We start from the raw sequence: 15,557 nt of genomic DNA, 5'->3' as shown, positions 1-15,557 counted from the left end.
CGCCCCCAGACCTCTACCCTATCCTCATAACCCCACATTTCCCACGGCTAACCCACCTAGACTGTACATCCCTGGACACAATGAGCAATTTAGCATAGCCAATCCACCTGCATATCTTTAGATTCTGGGAGGAAACCAGAGCATTGGGAGAAATTGCACACACACTGGGAGAATGTGCAAACTCCACACAGACAGTCACCTGAGGTTTGGAACAAAGCCACACTCCTCCTTTGAGGGTAGCAGTGCTAACCACTGAGCCACCATGCCACCCCATTTGACTTTTGATATTGGTGCATAATCCTAAGTGTTACAGAGGTTTATACAATCCTGAGGGGCACAGATAAGGTGAAAAGCAAAGATCTTTTCCCTAGGATTGGAAAGTTCAAAGCTAGAGGGCATAATTTTAAAATGAGGGGAGAAAGGGATCTGAGGGGCAACCTTTTTACACAGAGTGTCATTCGTGTGAGGAATGAAGTGCCAGAGGAAGTGATAGATACAGGCACAGTTACAACATTTAAACGACATATGGACAGGTACATGAATAGGAAGAGTTTAGAGGAATATGGGTCGAACGCAGGCAAGTGGAACTAGTTTAGTTTGGGAAACTTGGTCGGCATGGATGAGTTGGACCAAAGGGTCTGTTTCTATGCTTCATGACTCTATGTTGGAGGTACGACCGAAATGATTAGTGAGTGATGTACGTTAACTGTAAATATTACGCAGTCAGGTCAAAATGTTCCTTTAAATTCACTGAAGGATAGGATTATCATTATCTCTGAGAATTGGGATTGGATTTAGTTTTGACCATGGCAGCTGACTGAACTCAAATGCGGTCAATAATTCTGGAATATGTAATAGTGGCCATGACAGCCATTGTTAAAACATCTGGAGTCACTAATGCCCTTTAGGGAAGGAAACCTGCCATCCTTAGCCAGTCTGGCCTACACGTGACTCCCGAGCCACAGCAAGGTGAATGGTGTTCTAGAACAGAGGGACCTAGGAGTTCTGGCACATGATTGTTTTGAAGTTTGCATCAAGTATAGAGTGGGTGGCTAAAAAGGTGTTTAGCAAGCGTGCCTTCATTGCTCAGTCCTTTGAGTGTAGGAGTTGGGGCGTCAGGTTGAGGTTGCACAAGACATGGGGCAAGGCCTCTTCTGGAGTACTGTGCCCAGTTCTGGTCTCTCTGTTATAGAAAGGATATTATTAAGCTAGAGAGGGTTCAGACATTTATTTATGAGGGTATTATCAGGTATGGGATGTTTGGGTTATAAAGAAATGCTGCATAGGCTGGGACTTTTTTCATCGCAACATAGGAGACTAAGAGGCGACCTGATAGAAGTTTATAAAATCAGGAGGGCTATAGATAGAATTAATGGTAGGTGCCTTTTCCCTTGGATGGGAAATTTCAAGACCATGGGGTATATTTTTAAAAAGAAAGGAGATAGATTTATAAAAGGACCCAAGGGGCAAGTGTTTTGGTTTGAGAGCAGAATGAAATACCTGAGGAAGAGGTGAATGTGGGTTGCAACAGTTACAACGTTTAAAAGACATTTAGATAAGTGCATGGATAGGAAAGGTTTGGAGGGATGTGGGCAAAGCACAGGAAAGTGGGACTAGTTTAGTTTGGGTTTATGGGTTGGCATAAATGAGTTGGACTGAAGGGTCTGATTCTGTGCTGTATGACTCTGTGACCCTTAACTACTCTCTGGAATGGCTGAGCAAACCATCAATTCAAGGGCAGTTAGGAACTGGCAACTCTCACTGGCCTCGCCAGAGACACCCACATCCCCTGAGAAAAGAAAAAGTATCAGAACTGCACACAATATTTCACTGGGAGCTGTACCAATGGACTTGTTAAGTGTCTGGAATACTTCAGTCTTGAGCTCAATATTACTCTTTTATCCTTGCTCCTTATCTGTTGCCTATTTCACATCTTCACCATGTGCATCTGTAGTTTCCCCAATACTACCATCGTCACTCTGACTTTGTCCAATCACAGCAGTTAAGATAATACAAAACTAGCCTTGAGTATACTTTTTACCCCACCAGCCTGACACTTTCCCTTTAATTGCTTATCCCCTTTAAATTTGATTTAGATGCAATTTTTCACATCCACATGGTCTTACGTGCATTTTTATTTGACCTGATATTTCTGTGAAATTATATTGAGCTGACCTTGGAGAATTGAGGGCTAGCAAAACACCTTACTGTTTTTCAATTCATTCGCAATGTGCATTACCGGTGAGGTCAGCACCTGCAGCCCATTCCTCACTGCCCAGAGGGTTTTAAAGTGTCAACCATATTGTTGTGGGTCTGGAGTCACGTGTAGACCAATCCAGTTAAGATGGTAATTTGCTTCCCTGAAGAATGTTAATGAACCAGATGGGTTTTCCCCCAACAATCAACAAAGGCTCACTGTCATCACTAAGCTCCTAATTCCATATTTTTTATTAAAATGAAATTCTGCTATAGTGGGATTTGAACCTGGGTGCCAGGACATCATGTAGGCCTCTGAGTTAATAGTTTTGGGGCAGCACAGTGGCTCAGTGGTTAGCACTGCTGCCTCACGGTGCCAGAGACCTGGGGTCTATTCTACCCTCAGGTGACTGTCTGTGTGGAGTTTGCACATTCTCTCCGTGTCTGCATAGGTTTCTTCCAGGTGCTCCGGTTTCCTCCCACAGTCCAAAGATGTGCAGGTTAGGTGGATTGGCCATGCTCAATTGCCCCATAGTGTCCAGGGATGTGTAGGTTAGGTGCATTAGTCAGGAGTAAATATAGGATAACAAGGTATGGGAATGGGTCTGGGTGAGTTACACTTCAGAGGGTCAGTGTGGAGTTGTTGGGCCCAATGGCCTGTTTCCGCACTGTAGGGAGTCTATGATACTAGTTCAGCACAAATACCATGAGGCTGTCAGCTCCCCCTAGCCTGCCCCTTCCGGTTGGTCACGTGTTAACCATTTCGAACCAGTCAGCATCCACATAGTAAAGTTGCTCCAACTTTGTTGTTACTTTTAGAGACGGTAGAGTCGTGGTAATGTCAGTGGACTAGTAATCCAGAGAGTCATGGTTAAAGCCCTGAGAACTGAGGCTCAAATCCTGCCCCTGCGGTTGGTGAAGCTTAAATCCAGTTAATGGATTCTGGTGACCATGACAGTATTGTCAATTGATGTTTAAAAACCCATCATGGTCACTGATGCCCATTAGGGAAGGAAATCTGTCATCCTTACCTGGTCTGGTTTACACGTGACTCCAGATCTGACATGGTGTGGTTAACTGTTAAACATAATTAATGATCAACAGGATCTTGCCTTACTGGAGGTGCCTGGATACATGTAGAATGTTTTCAGAAATTTGCGATAGTTAGTGTTGAGGATACTTCTGTGTTTCTCTCTCTTTAATCCATGATTGTCTATTGAATCTGTGCTTACAGACAGGGCTGGTTCCCATGCTCATTCGTTAGGCCTTTGGAAGAAGAGATACGAAGACGAGAGCCTTCAACTAGGTAATTGTACTGGAGCGGGGGGGAATGAGTACCAGTTTGAGTGATACATTAACCATATAGATACAGTTACAAAGCATCTTCTGCATGGCCATCCTGACATAACTTGGTGTTTGTTACACATCTGGCCAAAGGAAAACCAATTGTTGCCGCACTTTCTTGGCAGGGGACTGAAGAACTGAGCTCGTTCAACCCCTTTGGCCGCTTATTGTTGTATTGTTACCAAGGATAAAGGTCCCTGTGGATTATTGGTGAAAGGAGGGATACATTTCCCAAAATTCTGTGCTTTGACACATCAGGACAAATTCAAGAGTGTCAAAGTTCAACCAATCATAATTACAAGAAAAAAGAGTTGGTGGTGGGGGAGGGGGGCGCAGAGTGGCAGTGATTGGTTAACAAGTAAACTCTGAGGTCTTGCCATGGAGAATGTAATGGAGTGTGATAGGCTACCCAATCTCAGGGTGTTAAATTTGAACATATTCCTTTTGTTTGCAGAGAACATGTCTCTGCAAATTAATTTATATCCTCTTCAGCAAGCATAACTGAGCACAAATGATTATCTACTATCTGTTGTTTCTGTAGTCATTAGCATATTAGGATTGTTCATCAAGTGTTGCCACAATTATAGGCTCATATCCAACACAGACATTTTGATTTGTGTTTGGCAAGTACGTAATGGTGGTGTGTTTACTGCCATACCCAAGAGCTTGCAGAAGCCTGTAGTTCCCTCCATGGCAACGCTTTGGCCTATCAGAGCTAACTGAGGAGTCCATTGACTCCCTCGTGGTATACATTGTTATAATATTTTGAAATTTGGTATTCTTGCATTTCTCTTGATGAAAGCAAGGTGGAAAACTTTGACAACAAGTATCTTCTTTTAGCAGAGCTCCCCCACCGTCTGTAGATCATATTAATTCCAGAAACCCAAATGAGGGATACAGCTCCCGGTGGAGCACAGATGCTGAATTACAAATTGTGACACCAACTGACACTCAAACCTGCTAGTCTCTCCTCATATTTCTCATGAGCTGCACGGGTATCTGGGTAACTTGGGTAATAGGAAAGGGGGAAATGGTAAGGGGTTGAAATCCTACCTCCTTCATCATGAGTGAGAAATGTCAAGATAGACCATTTGCTACACAGAGGTTCATCTCTTCAGGATTTACAAGGTTGTTGCCAGGGTTGCAGCTATAGAGAGAGGTTGAATATGCTGGGGCTATTTTCCATGGAGCGTCAGAGGCTGAGGAGTGACCTTATAAAACTTTACAAAATCTTGAGGGGCATGGATAGGTGAATAGTCAAGGTCTTTTCCCCGGGATATGGGAATCCAAAACTAGAGGACTTAGGTTTAAGGTGAGAGCGAAAACATTCAAAAGGGACCTAAAGGATAACTTTTTCATGCAAAGGGTGGTTGTGTATGGAATGAGCTGCCAGAGGAAGTGATGGAGGCTGGTACAGTTACAGCATTTAAAAGGCATCTTGATTGGTACATGAATAAGAAGGATTTAGAAGGATATGGGCCAAATGCTGGCAAATGGGACTCGATTTAAATTAGATTACTTACACTGTGGAAACTGGCCCTTCAGTCCAACAAGTCCACACCAACCAATCTAATTGCAACCCACCCAGACCCATCTACATTTACCCCTTCACCTAACACTATGGACAATTTAGCACGGCCAATTGGTTAGTTGAGGATATCTGGTCAACATGGACAAGTTGGACCAAAGGGTCTGGTTCCATGCTGTATATCTCAATGAGTTTATGACATTCAAGTGTGATATCAATGCATATGAAATCTGAGCGTCCCTACTAGTGAAAGGGGCTGAATGGCCTACTCCTGATATACCCAATCTGATAAAGGAGTCCGGCAATAATTGTTGAAAGAAACTTGTTCTCATTTCCTTCTCAAATTATTTTTGCTAGTTAGTACCCGCAGGCGGATGGGCGCGTCTTGTGACACAGTGGACAGCACCCTGAACCAGAGGTGCTGAGTTTGAGTCCCACTTCAGGTCTTGATGGTTGGGAGAGGTGTGATGATAATGTAGACAAACAGGTTTTGTATGTGCCTGTGAACCCTTCCAGCAGAGACCAATGGTTTGGGGTAAGAACAGGAGGGACACCATCTGCTGGAGATATCAGCAAACTACAATAACTTCTTACCGAGCTGAACCACAGAGCCACACAGACACCGATGATAGCCAGTGTCCTCTCAAGACCTGAGACCTAAAGAAGTGCGTGCGCACACACACACACACATACACCCATACGCACACATACACATACACACAGACATACACACACACACACACACACACACACATACACACATACACACACACACACACACACACACACATATGCACACATACACACACACACATACACATACACACACATGCACACATACACACACATACACAGACATACACACACACACACACACACATACACATACACACACACACACATACACATACGTACACACACATATACACACACATATGCATACACACATGCACACACATACACACATATACATACATAACACGCACATAAACACAGACAGACACACACATAGAAGAATACTCACAGTTGGGAAAACATTTGAGACTGCTAGCCATCCCTCCAGCACAAGGCGTGCATTTATGTAGCGCCCCGCACAGCCTCATGTGACATCCCCAAAGCAATTTATGGCCAAATCAGGAAGTTTGACACACAGCTGCTAAGTTAGGGACTGAGGCATTGATTTGTATATATATCCCTCTTAGCCCTTTCTATTCATGTCCCCATCCAGATGCCTTTTAAAAGTTGTAGAGTCATAGAGTTGTACAGCGCGGAAACAGACCCTTCAGTCCAAACAGTCCATGCCAGCCATAATCCCAAACAAAATTAGTCCCACCTGCCTGTTCCTGACCCATATCTGTCATAACCTTTCCTATCCTTGTACTGATCCAAATGACTTGTAAATGTTGCAACTGTACCCACATCCACCACTTCCTCGGGAGGTTCAATCCACACGTGAACCTCTCTCTGTGTAAAAGAAATTGCCCCTCATGCCTTTTTAAAATCTCCCTCCTCTCACTTTAAAATTGTGCCCCCAATCTTGAAATTCCCCCATCCTAGGGAAAGGACAGCTACCATTAATTCAATCTAGACCCCACATTATTTTATAAACCCCTATAAGGGCATGCACAGCAAAATCCCATTCATGCCGATGACCCACATCTTCTGTTCAGGTCACCACCATGGGGGGATAAAGATCAGCCCGGACCCCAGGGAGAGATCCCCCTACTCTTCTCTACAAAATTGTCAGGCAATGCATTCCAAACATCGCACCTACGTTCTGCTTCCTGCAGCTTTTGGGTTGTAAACACTGAGCGGCATGGTGGCTCAGTGGTTAGTGCTGTTGCCATACAGCATCAGGGACCTGGGTTTGATTCCAGCCTCGGGTGACTGTCTGTGTGCAGTTTGCATGTTCTCCCCCATGTCTGCGTGGGTTTCCTCCGGGTGCTCCGGTTTGCTCCCACAATCCAAAGATGTGCAGGTTAGGTTGATTGGCCATGCTAAATTGCACTATTGTGTCCAGGAATGTGCAGGCTAGATTGCTTAGCCATGGGAAATGCAGGGTTTTAGGATAGGGTTTCTGGGTGGGATGCTCTTTAAAGGGCCAGTGTAGATTTGATGGGCCAAATGGCCTTTTTCAGTTCTGTAGGGATTCTATGATTCACATCAATTTTTGCCATCTGGTTATGAAGCCTTCAGACACAATATTGCAGAAAGAGACCATTCAACCCATTGTTCTGTACCAACCCTCCATTATGCCTTGGTGCTGTATTTACCCCATACCCTTGTACATTGTTTCTATTTAAATAATTATTTAATGCCCCCTCAATTGACCAATCCTCCATCACCCTTCCAGGCAGTGTGTCTCAGATCTGAGCACGAAAATGTTCTCCCTCCCCTCACGTTGGCAACACATTTTAAAGCCATGTTCTTGTTAATTTTACGACTGGGAATAGTTTCTCCCTCGTCTATGTCCTGAAGGCTGTCACTAGATCTCTGATTTCCTACCCATTTCAGTCAGTGGGTGGCCAATTGATATTGCGCGTTCCACACTGACATCGCTTGCCGGGAGCGGTGTGTACACAGACTGCATTAACCCTAGGATGACCTGAATATTCTCTTGCAGGCCATTTCCAATGCGGAGCAGCCGGAGTGCCGAAGACCTCCTGGACCCGAAGGACTTTGTGTTGCCGCCTGCGGATTACAAGAGCGGCCCAACATCCTCTGTGCCCCCTGCACCACCTCTGCCATCCAGTCCCTCCACAAGGAGCCAGAGTCCAGCTCCTCTGATCCTGAGCAGCCGGAGGAACAGTGTGACCAGCCAGGCAGTGTCGGAGAGTGCCCAGAGCAGGGTGAGTTCTTACAAGATCACTTTGCCCTCTTTAATTCGGGGGGAGGACTTTCAGAAAATTCAGTGTCCTGCTAGTGGTGAAGGACAGAACTGGAGCCAATCTTTGCACATTTCTTTAAGCATTGGCTTTTTGCATAGAAAATGGGCCATTCGGCCCTTCAAGCCTGTGCCACCATTCAGTATGATCATGGCTGCTCATGCAGTCCCGGCATCCCACTCCCCCTTTCTCTCCATATGCCTTGATCCCTTTAGCCTCAAGAGCTGTGCCCAGCTCCCTCTTGAATATATCTAATAAACTGGTCCCAACAGATTCCTGTGGGAGAGAATACCACAGGTTCACAGCTTCCAGAGTGAAGTCATTCTTCCTCATCTCAGGCCTGAATCTCTTACCCCTTATTCTTAGACTGTGACCCCTACTTCTGGACTTGACCAACAGGAACATTCTTCCCACATCTAGCCCGTCCAGTCCCATCAGGATTTTATATGTTTCAATGAGATTCTCCCCTCTTAATTTTCTAAATTCCAGTGAATTTCAGCCCAATTGATGCAGCTTTTCCTCATATGTCAGTCCTGCCATCCTGAGAATCGGTCTGGGGAACCTTCAGTTCACTCCGTCAATAGCAAGAATGTCCTCCCTCAGACTGGGAGACCAAAACTGGACACAGTACTCAAGGTGTGGCCTCACCAAGGCCCCATATGAATGCAGCGAGCCGTCCCTAATCCTAGACTCCAATCCAACTGCTCTTGGGAGCTTACAGACTGAGTGAGGCTGTAGGGAGGTTACAGACGGAGTGAGGCTGTAGGGACCTCACAGCCTGGGTGAGGTTGTAGGGAGCTTACAGACTGAGTGAGGCTGTAGGGAGGTTACAGACTGAGTGAGGCTGTAGGGAGGTTACAGACTGAGTGAGGCTGTAGGGAGCTTGAACACTGAGTGAGGCTGTAGGGAGCTTACAGACTGAGTGAGACTGAAGGGACCTCACTGCCTGAGTGAGACAGTAGGGAGGTTACAAACTGAGTGAGACTGAAGGGACCTCACTGCCTGAGTGAGACTGTAGGGAGCTTACAGACTGAGTGAGGCTGTAAGGATCTCACAGACTGAGTGAGGCTGTAGGGACCTCACAGCCTGAGTGAGACAGTAGGGAGCTTACACACTGAGTGAGGCTGTAGCGACCTCACAGCCTGGGTGAGGCTGTAGGGAGCTTATAGACTGAGTGAGGCTGTAAGGATCTCACAGACTGAGTGAGGCTGTAGGGAAGTTACAGACTGAGTGAGGCTGTAGGTAGCTTGAACACTGAGTGAGGTTGTAGGGAGCTTGAACACTGAGTGAGGCTGTAGGGAACTTGAACACTGAGTGAGGCTGTAGGGAGCTTGAACACTGAGTGAGGCTGTAGGGAGCTTGAACACTGAGTGAGGCTGTAGGGAACCTACAGACTGAGTGAGGCAGTGGGGGAGCTGGAACACTGAGTGAGGCTGGAGGGAACTTACAGACTGAGTGAGGCTGTAGGGAGTTTGCCTGTTTGTCTTTGTGAGTCAGTCTGTCGCCTGTCCTTTGGAGCCTGTGTTTGCTGGCAAAGCCTTCTGATCGGATGGTTGGTGACGCACATTCTTCTCCCTTGGCTTGCAGAGAAAGTTTGCCTCGATTCTCCTGAACACAACCTCGCAGCCAGATTTCTGGTGGCTCCAGGGCAGCAGCTCATTCTGCTGAGAGGTGGGGAGGCTCTGTGAGGAAGCATGGCTGTTTGACCTCACTGCTTGCAGTGTTTAACCCTCTCCCAGTCTGCTCACTCCCACTGGTCGTTGCATAGTTCCTGATGTTCCGCATCAAGGTGTAGAGTCGATCTTCATTATCGGAGAGCCTTTATAATAACATCTTTCACTATTACACCAATCCAGTAGTGTTGGAGTAGACACAGGGACATATCAATGCTGTGCCACTCAGGAGCTATTAGTACAACTAATCAATAGCTCAGTCAATCAGAGAGGCCTGTGGCACATTGGAAGTGTTCCTCCCTCTGGACGAGGTGGCCTAGCTTTAAGACTTACCTCAAGATTTCATGGCCATAGAGGCATGTCACTACATATTCAAACATGTATTTTTGTCAATAAAAAAAGCAAGACTGATGAGATGGAGATTAGTGTATTCTGAAGATTCATAGAATCCCTGCAGCGTAGAAACAGGCCATTTGGCCCATCACGTTCACACCGACCCTCCGAAGAGCAGCACACCCAAACCCGTCCCAGTAACCCTGCATTTCCCATGGCCAATCCACCTAGCCTGCACATCTTTGGATTGTGGGAGAGAACAGGGCACCTGGAGGAAACCCACATAGACAGTCACCCGAGGCTGGAATCAAACCTGGGTCTTTTGCAGCAACGCTAACAACTGAGCCACCGTGCCACTCTTGAAGGCAATGGGCATTCCTCAGCGTTGGCGTGGAGCTGATGGCATATCCACCAATGGTGGAGGATGGAGGGATTTCCAGGAGGCCTGAATTGGAGGAGAACAATGAAGGCAGTCAGGGGCTGAAATTCACAAAAACCCGACACGAGGCAGCTGAGTACTAGTCGCATTTTCTCATTTCATCCATCCTCCCCCGCCAGCTATTCCCTGTGACAGTTTGACTGAGATTAGACAGAATGCCAGATAGTGATTAATGTTTGGAATCAGCGTACTGCACACACGCCTGCAGTTGTTATTAGCTATCTGTGTTGAGTTTCTAAGTGCTTTTGGTATCATCCTGAGTCAAGTTCACATGTAGCTATGGAGAACATATTGATCAGAGACATTTGGTCCCAAGGTAGGTGCTGCAGCTGTGGAGAAAGTGCTGATGGAGTTGTCACACTTTGAACGACCCAGTGCTTATTTTGAAACCGCTTGGAAAGCCAAACCAAAAAGCTGAACAGCTTGCAGATACCAGCATGTGCTGAGAGAGAGTTAACATGGAGTATTTTATTTGAGGACTTTGAGCTTTCCTCCTGCTCTGTGCACGTGTAGCCTGATGTGAACTTCTCTCCTTCCTTGCCTGAGTGCAGTATAATGATAAGACAGATTTACAATTTAGCCTTAAAGATTAGGGGTGGCACAGTGGCTCAGCGGTTAGCACTGCTGCCTTAACAGCGCCAGGGACCCAGGTTCGATTCCAGCCTCAGGTGACTATCTGTGTGGAATTTGCACATTCTCCCCATGTCTTAACAACTCCCTTCTGGGTGCTCTGGTTTCCTCCCACAGTCAAAAGGCTGATTGCTGAATTGCTCATAGCGTCCAGGGATGTATGGTTTAACCATGTTAAATGAGGAGTTATGGCAATTTGAGGGGGATGGGTTTGGTGTGCTCTTTAGAGAGTCTTTACAGACTTGATGTGCCAAATGGCCTCTATCTGCACTGCAGGGGTCCTATGATTTGAACATAAGCACATACTCAAGCTGAATGAGCAATTTGTATGGCTTTGTCTGACTGAAGTCATGACTGTAGTGTTGCGTGTTGCTTCTCTATCTCCCTGCACTGAGCATTGTGTCTAGGCTGTGGTGGTGTTCGAGCAACAGGGCACATTGGCCAGGCCAAGCGATGGTTAACAATCACATCCTTGACATGGGACAGAAGGAGAGAGTCTACAGCAGGTGGCGCTATTGCACTGTGTAAGACCATGAGATATTGAACGGAGTTGCCCATCACCACAATTCAGCTACAAAAGCACATCGAGACTTAATATTCCTTACTCATGGCTGACAATGCTGGTGTTTTTATGTCCCTCACTATTTGCACTGAAAAGGGGGGGGGGGGGGGGGGGGGGGGGGGGGCACATGCATGGCATGTAAATCTACGTCTTTCCCTACAGCGATGTTTTTCTGTGTGGTGTGGGCTGGTGTTCTCTCTGGTGTTGGAGTTGTTGTTTGCTGTGTAGTGCCTGTGCTTACCACAGGGTGAGGAGGGTTCAACAGGTCTCCCCTCTATTCCACCTCCCCGGTTGGCCGCAGCAAGGATTTATGTCCTTTCTATTGCAAGGTTGTACCTTTCTCCAATTACGATGCAGTTCAGCAATTTCCACTGAAGAGAAAAGGCCCCCGTTTTACGGGTGAAAAGAAGATAATTTCTTTATCTATTAACCCCAAGAAAAATAATCACGTCAAGCGCAGTAGCATAGTGAAAGAAGGATAGTGTCCTAGCGCAAGAGGAAAATGAAAGGAGCACACAGTTTAAAGTCCTTAGGGGTACCCTTGAGTTTTAAGAATTCACTCCAAGACCATGTTGTTTATTTGATACTTTGAACTATGATCAATAGCGATTATTTTCAGTCACAGAGTCATACAGCACAGAAACAAACCTTCCGGTCCAACCAGTCCATGCCTACTATGTTTCCAAACTAAACTGGTCCCAACTGCCTGGCCATATCCCTCTAAACATTCCCTATTCATTAACTTATCCAAATATCTTTTAAACATTGTAACTGTACCCGCATCCACCACTTCCTCTGGAAGTTCATTCCACACGTGAACCACCCAGTCTAAAAAAGTTGCCCCTCACGTTTTTTAAATCCTTCTCCTCTCACCTTGAAAATGTGCCTCTCGTGATTATATAAACCTCAACCTCCAACACTCCAGTGAAAACGTCCCAGTCCTTCTTGCCTATTTTTAGATCTCAGACCTCCATTTCTGGCACCATCCTAGTAAATCCTTTCTGAACTGTCTCCAGTTTAATAATATCCTTCCTATAACAGGGCGACCAGAACTGGACACAATACTCCAGAACAGGCCTCACCAGTGTCCTGTACAACCTGTATATGATGTCCCAACTCCTATTCTCAAAGGTTTGAGCAATGAAGGCAAGCATGATAAACGCCTTCTTAACCACCCTGTCTACCTGTGATGCAAATTTCAAAGAATTATTTACCTGAACTCTTAGAGATCTATAACGCTACCCAAGGACCTTAGCATTAATTGTATAAGTCCTGCCCCCTGTTTTTTTACCAACATACAATACCTCACACTTACCCAAATCAAACTCCCATCTGCTACTCCTCAGCCCAACGCTTGGGGTCTGAGGTTACTTTCCAGTTGATATTCTCACTGACCATTTTCCATCTTGAGAGGCCGAGAAAGTAGATTTTCCCCCCGAGGGTTTCACTTCTGCAGTCAAACATCCATCACCTCTGCTCTGCCAAAAACAATTGCTTGGAAAAACAGGCCGGCTGGCGTGTTTCCGTGCCTGAGTTTGTTGTTTCCCTGCTTGGTAACTGTGGGTGATGGTTTTTCCATCTCCGATGCATGAATATTAATTTCCTCAATTCATCCGTGGCCTCTGGGCTAACATTTATTGCCCATCCCTAATTACCCTGCAGGATGTGGGAGGCAGTGCTGTTATGGAGGGAGCTGCAGGATTTTGACTCAGCAACAGTGAAGCAACGCTGATATGTTTCCAAGTGGCTTGGCGGGGAACTTTGGGGTGGCTCAGTGGTTAGCACTGCTGCCTCACAGTGCCAGGGGCCCAGGTTTGATTCCAGCCTTGGGCAACTGTCTGTGTGGAGTTTACAAGTTCTCCCCGTGTCTGCGTGGGTTTCCTCCAGGTGTTCCAGTTTCCTCCCACAATCCAAAAGATGTGCAGGTCAGGCGAATTGGCCATGCTAAATTGCCTATTGTGTTAATTAGGGGTAAGTATAGGGTAGGTGAATGGGTCTGGGTGGGTTACGCTTCGGAGGGTCGGTATGGACTTGTTGGGCTGAAGGGCCTGTTTCCACACTGTAGGGAATCTAATCTAAACTTGAAGGTGGTGATGTTCCCATGTATCTCCTACCCTTGTCCTCCTAGATGGTAGTGTTCACAAGGTTGGGAGGAGCTGACAGAGCAGCCTTGGTGAATTATTGCATATGGTGTAAGTCAAAAACAGGAGCTGTTACCTTGTTCATGCTTGACTGCATTTAGAATCATAGAGGTGTACAAGATGGAAACAGACCCTTCAGTCCAACTTGTCCATGCCAACCAGATATCCCAACATTATCCCATTTGCCAGCACTTGGCCCACACCCTTCTAAACCTTTCCTATTCATATCCCCATCCAGATGCCTCTTAAATGTTGTAATTGTACCAGCCTCCACCACATCCTCTGGCAGCTCATTCCATACACACACCACCCTCTGCGTGAAAAAGTTGCCCCTTAGGTCCCTTTCCCCTCTCACCTCAAGTCTATTCCTTTTTACTAGTTTCAGTGCCTTTCAATTGATTTCAGTTCAGACCATTTTGTTAATTTCACCCTGGGAATATGAAGCCTGGTGTGTGGTCAAGTGATAGCTATGGCCATTTTGAGTCAGTGATTTGCCTCTGTTTTTGAACATCTCATCCCCATCCACACACGCCCCAGGTAATTAATCAGACAATGGCATTCAGGAAGCACTAGTCCTTCATTTGTATCAACGTGACATAATTGAAATTAACCAGCTCCTGTCACCTGATATTAGATCACAATTTAAGGGAAAGAACTTTCACATAACAGCGAGATTCATTCATTATGTTTAGTATCACAACAGTGCTGCCCAGTCGAGTGCTGGAAAAGTGGTTTTATCGCATCCACAAGTGAGGTAGCTTCTTTTCGTGACCTCAAGATGTTCCAAATTACCTTATTCACAATGAATGGACTTGGGAAGGACACGGTTGGAATGTAGAACCATGGCCGGCCAGCGGTACACAGAAAGGCCCTATAACTAAATCCAGATCAATGACTCTTCTTACTCATACTAGTTGAAGGATAAATGTTGACCAGAATAAAGTCCTCTGCTCTTTGAAATGCAACCATCACGGGTGACGCAGTGGTTAGCACTGCTGTCTCACAATGCCAGGGACCCAGGTTCAATCCCCACCCTCCATCCACTGTCCTTTGGAGTTTGCATGTTCTCCCTGTGTCTGTGGGGGTTTCATCCAGGTGTTTCAATTTCCTCCCACAATCCAAAGATGTGCAGGTCAGGTGGATTAGCCCTGAGAAGTTGCCCATAGTGTGCAGGGATATGCAGTTGAAGTGGATTGGCCCTGTGACATTGCCCATAGTGTCTGGGGATATGTAGGTTGGGTCCACATAAATGATCTGGAAGAGGGCACTGTAAGTATGATCAGCAAGTTTGCAGATGACATGAAGATTGGTGGAGTAGCAGAGAGCATAGGGGACTGTCAAATAATGCAGAAAAATATAGATAGACTGGAGAGTTGGGTGGAGAAGTGGCAGATGGAGTTCAATCAAGGCAAATGTGAAGTGATGCATTTTGGGATGTCTAATTCTAGAGCAAATTATACAATAAATGGAAGAGCCTTGGGAAAAGTTAATGAGCAGAGAGATCTGGGAGTTCAGGTCCATTGTACCCTGAAGGTTGCTGCACAGTTGAATAAAGTGGTCAAGAAGGCATATGGTACGCTTGTCTTCATCGGACGGGGTATTGAGTATAAGAGCTGGCAGGTCATGTTAAAATTGTACAAGACATTGGTTTGGCCACATTTAGAATACTATGTACAGTTCTGGTCGCCACATTACCAAAAGGATGTGGACGCTTTGGGGAGGGTGCAGAGAAGGTTTACGAGGATGTTGCCTGGTATGGAAGGTGCTAGCTATGAAGAAAGGTTGAGTAAGTTAGGATTGTTTTCATTAGAAAAAAGGAGATTAAG

The 15,557-nt window shown here is 45.9% G+C and overlaps 1 protein-coding gene across 1 annotated transcript in view; it reads left to right on the top strand.

Annotated features, from left to right (window-relative positions):
• LOC132831218 (brain-specific angiogenesis inhibitor 1-associated protein 2-like protein 2) overlaps nt 1-15,557 on the top strand; it is a 70,884-nt gene that overhangs the window by 48,777 nt on the left and 6,550 nt on the right. Inside the window, exons 11-12 of the mRNA XM_060849229.1 lie at nt 3,431-3,502; nt 7,692-7,917. Coding sequence (XP_060705212.1) covers nt 3,431-3,502; nt 7,692-7,917 — 298 coding nt within the window. The remainder of the gene's footprint in view (nt 1-3,430; nt 3,503-7,691; nt 7,918-15,557) is intronic.

Source organism: Hemiscyllium ocellatum, chromosome 33, assembly GCF_020745735.1.
Source record: "Hemiscyllium ocellatum isolate sHemOce1 chromosome 33, sHemOce1.pat.X.cur, whole genome shotgun sequence".
In the NCBI taxonomy this organism is placed as follows: Eukaryota; Metazoa; Chordata; class Chondrichthyes; order Orectolobiformes; family Hemiscylliidae; genus Hemiscyllium; species Hemiscyllium ocellatum.
This window is presented reverse-complemented; position numbering and strand designations above follow the sequence as displayed.